Source organism: Cloeon dipterum, chromosome 2 (genome assembly GCF_949628265.1).
Source record: "Cloeon dipterum chromosome 2, ieCloDipt1.1, whole genome shotgun sequence".
NCBI classification, from domain to species: Eukaryota; Metazoa; Arthropoda; class Insecta; order Ephemeroptera; family Baetidae; genus Cloeon; species Cloeon dipterum.
Genome location: NC_088787.1, coordinates 4,742,847 through 4,754,597, shown reverse-complemented (window position 1 = coordinate 4,754,597; position 11,751 = coordinate 4,742,847). Strand labels below are relative to the sequence as shown.

Genomic DNA, 11,751 nt, shown 5'->3' with positions numbered 1-11,751 from the left:
CCAGGTGGTAAACCTTCCACCTGGCCTGGTAGACAACTTTTTTAATAAATTTACTAAATTCGTCTGAAAATTTCAACTGGCCGTTTGAGAACCTATAATATTTTTTGGAAAAATCAATGTATCCAAAATTAAGTTAATTTATTCAAAAGTCATCTCTGAAAAGTGTTTTTTATCTTATCAGTCGAGCTGCTGGGGTTTGTGGATTATCTGTTTCAGCTTTAAACCAGCTGAAATCTAGAAAACGATGACATGACATTGTTTTAAAAAAAATTGTTCGTCTCTGCAATCGTTAAAATCACCTCAAAACTTGCCAACTTTTTGTTCAATCAGCGTACAGAAAGAATGAATGAACTGAATTGAAGTCAATCTGAAACAAGTAGTCACTTGATTTGGGATTGAAACTCCTCAACCAATCAGATGATCTCATATTTAAAAATTTAAATTTTCTGGCGCGAAAGGCATTAATTGTAATGCCTAACAAAATAAATTTACTTGCAAAAAATAGGTTAAAGTAGCCTACTAACTGTTATATCCACCTCTTTCCAGAAGCATTTGGGAAATATGCATTTCAATTATGAGTGTGCGAATGTGGGAGAAAATCAAAAGCGGTCATATCTTCGCTGGTTTGCATCAGAAGAGTTGGAAATCACAAAATGATTAATATTGCTTGAAATAATTCCAGTAAAGAAATCAGCAGCACATTAGAAAAATAGAGTTCTCAGCCATCGGTGAAAAAGGAAATTGAAAAAAAATTAATTTACAAAAAGGCGTAATATTATTTATTAATCTATTTTTCGGATCAAGTATGTGACACGCGCGGCTTTATAACCTTTGTATTTTAAATAAATCTGCTGTGGACACAAAGCAAATATTTAAAAATTAATAAGCAGAGGAGCGATGTTGGCTTCAGAGTCGAACTAAAAGCTTTAGATAACAGTTCAGTTTGTGAGTCTAAACCTTTTGGATCTTAGAAATAAAATCGAGTTCGCTAATAGAGATGGATCAAAGCGATAGCAGACTGCTGCTGACGAAAATTAGGTTGCAACATCTGCGAATGCCAAAGAGTCTGTTCAGCATTGCGATCGAAGAATTTGTTAGAATCATCGAATGCTCCGTCCACGAAAAAGATGAATCCAAAAAGAAAACCGTATATATTCGTGAGTGTTCTCTTTAATTACAACACACTAAAATTAAAATACAATTTTCAGCCGATCACGCATGCCAGATGATTCTGGACCAACTGCTGAGGAATACAAGCTCAATAAGAGACGGAGAAAAATTCGAAATTCGGTTGAATTACTTTATTCATTTAATCACTCCCCTGACGAAGGACATCAAGCTGTCAAATTTCATGTCCTTCTGCCCGAATAAAGTCAAGCTGTATCAGGAAACAAGGGTATACCATACATTTCTTTAATATATTGTGAAAAATTAATTGTCCTTTTAGGTTGTGGCATTGTTAGCATCACGCGCTTCTGAGCTCAAATCTCTCGCTTTTGGAGATTCCGAGTGTGATACATTTTTGCACCGAAAGACAACTCGACAGATCAGCTGCTTGTCATCTCTTCAAACGCTCCAAATCGATGGATACAAAATTCAGTTCACCTTTCTCAGGCAACTCTGTGAAAGTCTGCCAAGTTTGGTCAATGTGGCCGTCGACGTCGTCTCAGACGTGACTAAACGAAGCAATCAGTTTCAATGCAGTGATTCGGACTTTGAACGAAGCTTCTCTCGTCTGAAAGTGTTCACATTCAGAACATTTGAGCGCGAAAAAGGAACTTTTTCAATCACAGAGAGTGGCGTCTTGACTCAACGCTGCCTCAGACAATTGCCCACGCTGGAAATTGTTGAAATGAAAGCAGACACAAAAAGTTTTGGTGGCTTTGAACTTCCAACAGAGCCTCCTTTGGCTCCTTCGCAGCTGCGCCACTTATGTGTTGACCTTCGTAAAATAAAGCCTGAACAATTGGCCTGGTTCCCCAACGTCACTCATTTGAGGGTTTGTCTAATTTATATTTTATTGTAATAATTTCGTAATTTAATTTAATGTATAGATATGCCTCAAAGGATGCAGATTTGAAAGTATTTCCCAAGGAAAAATATCTGCTTTGCTGCAATTTACGAAAATCGAGTCTTTGGTTTTAAATGATTGCTCAAATGCTGAAATTTTGGATCTGCTTCTGAACAAATATGGCCAGAGGATGCACACGCTTTGCATATGCAACGGTCTTTGTACGGAACTTCAGTATGAATTCAGAAAAATTTTCAAAGCCTGTCCAAAACTGGAGACTCTGGCTTTGCGCAGATTGAGAATGGTTGACCCAGCTCCGCTCGACTTTTTTGCAGAGCTGAAAAACTTCCAGTGGATGGGTCGAAATAAGTAAGTCAGGATTTTTTTTTCTTTAAAATGATCTTTGGGACGAAATTTCTGAGCTCTCCAATCGATTCCTGAGGGTCGAATTAGGCAAAGTGGATATTTTTTCCAGCCAAAAAGTCCAGAGCGACGTGCGAACTTTTTTCCCGCCAAAACAATATGAATGTGAGAAGTGCGCATGCGTCAGAGCTTGCTGGATCTTACAAAGAAGTCATCCGTATAGGTGGTCTCTCTGCAAGTGCTCAAACCAGCTCTCACGCATGCGCAGTTCTCGCAAATACGTTCATATTGTTTTGGCGGGAAAAAGTTCGCGCATCACGCTGTACTTTTTGGTCGGAAAATCATCCACTATGCCTAATTCGACCCTCAGGAATCGATTAATGTGCTCAGAAACCTCGTAAAAGACGGTCTTTTAATAGTTAAATGTTTGTTGACAAAAACTTTCAGTTCATCAGAATACGTTCGCATCCCAAACATCCTATCAGCGCCAAAATTGGAGAATATAAGCATGTCGGATTTTGTTATGAACCAGAAGGACACAAAACTAGTCTCGACCCTGATTTCCCAGAAGAGAATCCTGCGCCAATTGAAGACTTTCAAATATATTCCGTTCATTGGAATCCACTGCTGTTATTTTGAGACGATGAGCGAGCTGACGAAAAACGCGTCAGTTTTTTTACCAGATTTGATAGGGTTTGAGACGACGTTGAACTCGCCAGATAATGGGTCATTTTCGCCACGCATCCTTTCTTTAATTGCTAAACACATTGTTCCATTTTCGGAGTTATTCCAAAAATACGGAAATCAAACGGAAGTAATAAATAATCCTTGGTTCTTTGACTGAATTAAACTGTGTTTATTTATTAATTTCCTCAGCATAAATTCAACGACAAATCAACACTTTCAGCATTGTCTCAACATGATTTTCAAGGTGTTCGTTCAAGGGTTAATTTCTATAAATACTCGGAGGATGAAAAACCAGACTTTGTCTCATTATCACTTCAGAAGAAAAACTCTGCACTCTTAATCTCAGAAGCAGAGGCAGCGGAAAATGTTTTAGAGCATTAGCGCTCAACTTTTGCTGCTCACTTTCCATTATCTTAACTTAATTCACAGCTAAAAACTCAAGATGCCTTTTAGTAAACATATTTGTTATGATTGGACAAAATGGATTTTCGTTGTTTCCCGTAAAAGCAGGTCGATTAAAAATATGAATAACAAGACAAGTCTTAATTGATATTTCAACAAAAACACCAAACTAAAAAACAAAATATCACAAAAGGGAATAGAGAGGCACCTCGACAGCGCGTAGCGAGTATTTTCAAAGAACCACCAGCCACGATGCCCAGCTGGTTCGACCAAATGAGTATATGACGAGAAGAGTATTCTGTTCCAAAAGATCCTCCGCGGACAGGATCTCAGGTGGAACTACCCTGAAAAAGGTCGTTAGGGTCTCTCAGGTAAAATCCGATGAAGTGTTGAGGTCGACGATACGACGAGCGGCCGATTTTAAATAAAATGAAGAACCATTTTCGCGTTTTTGCACATAACGCGTCGTTAATGGGAAAATGGCAAAAAGCATTTTTTGCAAAGTCCATTATATCTCGGGTATGAAGCGTGCCCCGTGGCTCAAATTTTTGGTGCAGCACTATCAGGTGGTATAATGTAAAGCGATAATGCCAAAAGCCCCAAATTTCAACGCGCAACCCTTGATTTTACGCACCGCATTCGTGTCGAGACGTAAATCGTTCAAATTTTAAAAAACTATATATATAAATTTTTCTCTCGCCTCCACGGCCTTGAAACTCGTTTACTTTTCATTTGGTGTAATTTTTAGTTAATCCCGAGTGAAAAACTCAAAAAATTCTAAGTGGAAATTGTAGAAAAATTCTCGATTTCCAAATTTCCATGTTAATCATATGGGAGAGTTGCGAAATGGAAATTTTTCATACTTCAGACCCTTATATCTCAGCTGCATTCAAAGCTATTTTAGAAAATTTAGTCTCAAAAGACGCGTAATGACGAGTCCTATTGCATGAGACCATTCGCAACCCTTGGCTATTCCGTGAACCCTGAGCTATTCTCTGATCTCTCATGACAATATTCTTGACCAATTTAGAAATCCATTTTGGTGGTCGGACATCGGACTTGCAGTGCCACGAAGACACCGAATTTATTCCAAGGACAGTCTTTTGTGACCCTGACGATATACCTTCCAACGACAATGCAAAATTCATGTTTATATAATTTTGTTTGTGAGCTGCTTCCGCACCAAGAATGCTTCTAACTCCCTGATACGCCGCTCTTTCAAATGTTTGGTAAGACTAAATACGTATGTATATAAATATGAAACTTTTAAATTGTGAGTTTTTAATATTAACTGCAAAAGAGACGTGGAAAATACAAATACGAGACAGTTATGCAAAACGCGAAACTCGCAGTCACCGCATGTTATGCATACTCCCAATGTTAAAAGAGAGAATTAAAAGAAAAAAGATCATTTATTTTATCAAATGCATCAACAATTTATTCAAAAATAAAAACAAACTTTTATTCAACGAAAACTTAATATATGAGCCTGCATAGGGAACCAATTGTCTTTTTATTAATATTTTATCCAGCCTATTTGCGCACAGTAAAAATTTTAGGAATGTGAGAGCGAAATAAATATAAATTGACATTGCTTTTGTGGTTATCAGTTTCCCAACGCGCCATCAGGTTTCAAAGAGAGAGAAGAGTGATTGTACAACTACAACTGTGTACTTTTATAGAAGATTGATCACGAGCTGAATTAAATTGAACACTTTAACTTAATTTTTGATTCAAATTGCAAATTTTTTACGAAAATATAGCTTAAATTAAATGTTGTTTATTAATATTTGATTCTTTCCCTTTAAAATCGGTATATTTACCAAGGTTTCGTCAATCGAATGCTTCTCCTTTTCGTTTACCCTGTAAATCACCTGACGAACCTGACTAACTGCAGCTGTTCAGGTCTTATTCGCGCCATTTCGAGTTGTGATGCCGTTGGTGAAGCCGCTCTGCCGCATTTGCGAGCGTCCGACGGCGGACGGCGCTGTCCAGGCTGTCCAATTGGACAAGGAGAAGCTGCAAACTTGGTTCTTGAACGTCTGCGGCTACGAATTGGCAGAGGAAATCCAGGGTGACGATCTGATTTGCAATTTCTGCATCTGGCACGCCGAGTAAGCTTCATGGATTCCATTTCGATGATTTTAATGACGATTTTTGTAGGTTTCATTCTAAATATGTCAGCGAGTTTGAAGCTTTGGCATGGTGGCAGCCGCATCTGGTCTATTTAGACGACGTGGCGAAGGAGCTGAGGTGGAATCATCTAGGTAAATGCGAGCTATAAATTTATTTTAGTTCTATGTGGGAGGTAATTATACAAAAATGTCGACTAAAGAGAGATATAGAAATTGGAATGGGCGAGAAGGTGATTAATACGGATTAAGAAATATCAGAATCTACTGGAGCGCAGATCATATTTTATTATTGAAAAGAATTGAAATATGAAAAGCGAATGTATTTGGAATAATTTATAATTTCATGACAAAGTGGTAAAAATTTACGGTTTTACCGTGGTTGACGAAACATTCCACTATTCAAATAATTTATCAATATTTTTGTTACAATTTTATAAATACATTTTAGTATGTTGTTCAATCAATTATCTTTTATTCCGAAATTTGTTACCAATTAATTGTTACAGAAGGTAAAGCAGAGCAGTGCTGGGTGCAGCTGGAGAAGATTAAGTTGCCGAAAAGCGAGAAGGTAGAAAATGCAGAGAACGAGGAAACGTCTGACGGTGAAAAGAGCGGGAGGAAATGTTTCTACTGCGGACAAGTGGTCGCATACATTAGAAGTCACGTGAGAAATATGCACGAGAATGCCATCAGGTGTGACTATAAGAGTTGTGCCACATATTTCCACACTGTTGAAGAAAAGCAAAGCCACACCATGCAAGTGCATGAAAAGTCCAAGGCAAAGAAAATGATCAAGTGCAGTTTTTGCGAAAGAGAATTTCAGAAATCCTTTAACTTCAGAAAGCATATTCGTCGGGTTCATTCTGAATTTCCGGTACGATGTGATTCTCGTGGCTGCCTTTCATACTTCAAAACCGAATCAGACATGAAGATTCACTTTGATTCAGCTCACAAGAAAGAAGACGAGGCAAAAGTCTTTAAGTGTCAGTATTGCGAGTTTAAATCCTCAAAGAATAGCCATTTGACGCGTCACATTTCTCTTTTTCATTTGCCTAAAACGTTCAAGTGTGACAAATGTGACAAAATGTTTGCCTCGAAGCAACTTCTTGCCAGGCATGTCAATGAGAAACATTTTTTTTGGATGTGCAAAATTTGCAATTCAAACGTCGCTGTTAAATATAGGAAATATCATTCGAAAAAGACTACGTGCCAGCGTTGCAAGAATGAATTTGAATGCTCAGGTATGTACCGACAGCATTTGAAAACATGCAGAAAATCTCTTTTTCAATGTCAAAAATGCCCAAAGACTTATAAGAAGCATTCTTCCCTGAAATACCACTTGAAAATGAAACACAGAAACGATTCGTGGCGTGGTTTGCAGTACAAAAAAGTTGGATTCAAGTGCGAGCCGTGCAAAAGGTACTATAAAAGTGAAAAACAACTGAGAGTTCACTTGAATCACATTCACAAGAAACTGAATTCGAAGCACTGCGCACATTGTCAAAAAAGCTTCACTAATTTTGTAAACTTGAAAAACCACTTGGCCATGACGCACTTTTTGATTGAACGCAAATTTGAATGTGATCAGTGTGAAAAGAAATTCGTTTCCTCTTCTTTCTTGGCTAAACATAAAAGAATAACACATTTGAAAATCAAAATTTTGGAAAATTGTAAGGTGTGTGGAAAATCAATGCATGGCCATAGTGTGAAAAGACATTTGCTGGAAATTCATGGCTTAGACAATCCTTAATAGCTGTGCCCTTTTTTCATCCAATTGTTGAACTTTTGAAATTATCGAAATACTAAATAAGAGTTTGTCTTGCAGGAATGAAATTTATAAATAATGTCCTTTCGTTTGGTTTTAATTTTTTGATATGATAAATAAGGTATTGTAAATTGTATTTTTGTAGCAATAATTGATGTAATATCAAGCAATTTCTAAATCGATGGATTTGAACTCTGTATTGCTTTATTGTCTAATAAATTGTTTGAAATCAAAGTTTAATTTCACTTGACCAAAAAAATGAACACAAAATAATCTAAAATGATAGACTCCACTGTCGGTTTAGTTTGCTGCCTGCAGAAAGAGCAGTATATATGCAAGTCGAAAGAAGAGTGACGTCAGAAATGAATGAGCAGGTGCAGGGGAAGGAGACTAGGAGACCGCCGCCAGCGCCAACAATGATTGCAATGATTGAACATTGAAAATTACCGTGCATGGCAACACTTTGAGCGGAGAGATGAACGCATAGATGTACATTGCATTTTTCATTCATTTTTAATTATTTTTTCATGCTTCAATTTTTTTAAATCTATTCAAATCAGGAGGGGAAATTCATTGGTTTTTAATTACGGACTTATGCTCATGTGGAATGCAAAACAATTTTTTTAATTTTGTTTGTGAGCTGCCACCGAAACAAGAATGCTATACCAGCTCGCTGATACAATTATTCCCTGTAATCATTTTAAAAATTTGGTAAAACTGAATTATTAAAGATGACACGCTATTAATTTGTTAGTTTCTAATTTTAACCGCAAATAAGACACGGTGAAATACAAATGTGATACAAATATGCAAAACGTGAAATTCTCAGTCAACACAAGTTGCAAACAACCAATTTTCAAGTGCTCCAATTCTAACTCTCGGAGGGAATTAAAGGAAAAAGAATTTCTATTTTATTAAACACCATCAAATGTAAAAATAAAATTTGGTTCAGCAAAAACTGAACCAATTTTATTTTTTAATAAAGTACTAAGCTTATTTTGAACAGTAAAAAATGGAAGCAAATATTTAGGAAATTGGCAGTGAGTAAAATAAACCTCTTTTCAGTTTCAGAATTCAGAACGCGCCATTTAGATTCAAAGGGAGAGAAGAGTATTAAGCACAATTATTGCTTCTACACCTATACCGCTTGATTTTTATAGAATGTTGATCTGGAGCTGAATTAACTTGAATACTTAAATTGAATTTTATGTTTAAAAAAATGTAAATTTAAGACGAAAATATAAAATAGAATTTTTTTATAATTATTTGTTTTCTTATTTAATTGTTCTCTTCAAAATCAGTACATATACCGAAGTTTCGTAAAACGATTCCTCCTCCATTTCATTTACCCTGTAATCCACCTGACGAGCCTGACGAACTGCAGCTGTTCAGGTCTTTTTCGCGCCATTTCGAGTTGTGATGCCGTTGGTGAAGTTACTCTGCCGCGTTTGCGAGCGTCCGACGGCGGACGGCGCTGTCCAGGCTGTCCAATTGAACAAGAAGAAGCTGCAGACTTGGCTCCTAAATGTTTGTGGCCATGAATTTGCTGAGGAAATCGAGGATGGAGATCTGATTTGTTATTTCTGCATCTGGCACGCTGAGTGAGCTGCATTGGCATTCTATTTTTGACTTTTTTAATGACGATTTTTTTAGGTTTCATTCTAAATATGTCAGCGATTTCGAAGCTTTGGATTGGTGGCAGCCGCATCTGGTCTATTTAGACGACGTGGAGAAGGAGCTGAGGAGGAAATATCTAGGTAAATTAATAGATTTAAATTTATTTTAGAACGTAACTATAAAATTAAAATGTCGCCTAAAGAGAGATATAATTCGGAATTAGTGAGAAGGTGATTGTTACGGATTAAGTAATAGCAGAATTTATAGAAGTATGCGGAAGTACAAATCAAAATTTATTTATGATGAACATGGAAATAAATTAAGCGAACATATTTTGGAAAAACTCATAATTTCACGATATAGTGATAAAAAATTACGGTTTTACCGTGGTTGACGAAACATTCCACTATTCAAGTACTTCATCAATATTTTTGTTACAATTTTATAAATACATTTTAGCATGTTGTTCAATCAATTCTCTTTTATTCCGAATTTTGGTATCAATTAACTGTTACAGAAGGTAAAGCAGAGCAGTGCTGGGTGCAGCTGGAGAAGATTAAGTTGCCGAAAAGCGAGAAGGAAGAAAATGCAGAGCACCAGGCAAATGCGAACGATCGAAATGAAGGGAAGAAATGCTTCTACTGTGGAAAAGTGGTCGCAAAAATTAGTAAACACGTGAGAAATATGCACGAGAATGCCATCAGGTGTGACTATCGCAAATGTGTCACATTTTTCCACTCTGTCGAGGATAAGGACAAACACACCAATGAAGTGCATGAAAAATCAAAAGCAAAGAAATTGATCAAGTGCAATATTTGCGACAAAGAGTTTCGGTGGTCCTCACACATTAGAACGCACATTCATCGGATTCATTCTGAGTTTCTTGTCCGATGCGCTTTTCATGGTTGCCTTTCATACTTCAAAACTGAATTCGACATGAAGATTCACTTTGATTCAGCTCACAAGAAAGAAGACGAGGAAAAAGTCTTCAAGTGTCAGTATTGCGAGTTTAAAACCTCAAAATACAGCAATTTGAAGAACCACATTTCTCGTTTTCATTTGCCTAAAACGGTCAAGTGTGACAAATGTGACAAAATGTTTGCCTCGAAGCAACTTCTGGCTTATCATGTCAATAAGCAACATTTGTAGGGTTGGGAAACTTAGACGATCGACTATTTTTTTCTGTGCTCTATTTCTTTCCAAAAACATGAAATCTTCACGAATCATGAAAAATGATGGCGATTGACACCCACTTAAAATCGTCTAAAACCGTCTAAATTGCCAAAAACCGTCTAAACCCGCCTGAAACAGTCTAAAACCGTCTAAAATCCCCCAAAATTGGCCGTTTGCTGGGGAAATTCTCATATTTTATAACATAACAGAATGCAACGTTGATTTGCCGCGATTATCTAGGCTCCCAGAGCCATCTCTGCACGGGTGGATTTTTTCACCTGCACCCAACCACGAAATTCTAAATTTGAGCCCGCACCCGCAGTGACGTGTGTTCCAAAAACCACGCAAGCAGGTGTCCTTTTTTTCCTATTGAAAATGATCAAAAGGATGCTATCTGTTAGAATCGATGTATTTCGTTTTCAAGTTTTGTTATGCTCTTCAAGCCGTGGATAACCAGCATATATTTTATTTTGGTGGTGGCTATCGCAGTTCCACATCCGCGTTTTCATTTTCTCTCGGGAGAACTGAAATCCAATAAAATCGATTAAGAATTAATATTGATGGTATCACTGTAGAAGGTGGGATGCCAGTACAGGAGAACAAGATTCTTTAGGGTGGCTTAAGTATTTGGAAATTCTCAACATTATCACACAAATTGTGGAAAGACGTAGCAATCAAACATCGGAATTTTTATAAAATTCTTTTAAAGACGTCGATTTAATTATAAAGACGTTTCGGCCAAATGATAATTTCAGGGGTTAGTCAATACAATATTGCACATTCATACTTATCAATACACAGAAAGGGCGTTTGACATGAACGTTGGACTTCACTCAGAGTCTTGCACTTTAACGTTTCAAATCCGTTGGTACAAGGTCCTCTAAACTCAGATCTTCCGCCGTCATCACCGCATTATCCTATATCAGATTTGTAGTCGTCACATGGGCGCACTACAGCCAGTTGGCCAGGTATCCTTTTTAACAAATCATTTATGCCAACATCAAAATACATTCCAATAAACAAAATCACAACAGAGACTATTTTTGAAGTACAATATTACTTACAAAAATTTGGGTAGATTGTACAATCAACTTGAAATGGTTTGTATCCGCAACTCAATGCGAAACCGTTCTCGTGGTCTTGGCCCATCGCGGCCAAGCCACCCTAGGCGGACGAGTCGTGCTGCACTCGGCCAGCTACACTCTCCTTATGCCGAGCTGAGCATAAAGCCCCTGCTGGCTTACAAAATAACACAAATTCACAAATACAATTCTTTCTCAAACGCCCTAACAGATGGCAGAAACAAATCAACTAAACGAGTATCCAAATACTCGTTACAATGGTATTTTCAATTCTACGCCACACGAATTGTCGGCTGCAGCCGTCTCCCGCCGGGAGGTGGCTTCGGGGCAGGCGAGAGAGCGAGCTAAGTTTGTTCCCTGCTCGAGCGAAGACACACACACGCGTATGTATTCTGGTTGTTTCGGGGCGGATCGGGGCGACACCCGGATGGCCGACGCAGGGTCGCCCACGAACGCGTTTTCAGGTGTGCAAGCCCGGATTCCTTCCATAGCCGAATTTAAAAAAAAATAAAACCA

The 11,751-nt window shown here is 37.6% G+C and overlaps 1 protein-coding gene and 1 long non-coding RNA gene across 2 annotated transcripts; one reads left to right on the top strand and one right to left on the bottom strand.

Annotated features, from left to right (window-relative positions):
* Positions 1-5,395: 5,395 nt before the first annotated feature.
* LOC135937398 (zinc finger protein 652-B-like) lies at positions 5,396-10,129 on the top strand. The gene is made up of 6 exons (XM_065480550.1): positions 5,396-5,577; positions 5,627-5,730; positions 6,105-6,376; positions 6,905-7,017; positions 9,017-9,120; positions 9,939-10,129. The coding sequence occupies exons 1-6, from the start codon at positions 5,396-5,398 to the stop codon at positions 10,127-10,129; spliced, it is 966 nt and encodes a 321-aa protein (XP_065336622.1).
* A 711-nt stretch (positions 10,130-10,840) lies between these two features.
* On the bottom strand, positions 10,841-11,481 carry LOC135937130 (uncharacterized). The gene is made up of 2 exons (XR_010574456.1): positions 11,218-11,481; positions 10,841-11,126 (listed from the first exon to the last, which is right to left on the bottom strand). It is a non-coding gene; the product is annotated as an uncharacterized LOC135937130 (long non-coding RNA).
* Between the last annotated feature and the right edge of the window lie 270 nt (positions 11,482-11,751).

Coding starts and splice junctions, on each gene's coding strand:
- LOC135937398 (XM_065480550.1), top strand. CDS start 5,396: ATGCCGTTGGTGAAGCCGCTCTGCCGCATTTGCGAGCGTCCGACGGCG. Junction 6,377..6,904: donor AAGTGCATGAAAAGTCCAAG/GCAAAGAAAATG, acceptor AAATGCCCAAAG/ACTTATAAGAAGCATTCTTC. Junction 7,018..9,016: donor AAGTGCGAGCCGTGCAAAAG/GTACTATAAAAG, acceptor CGATTTTTTTAG/GTTTCATTCTAAATATGTCA.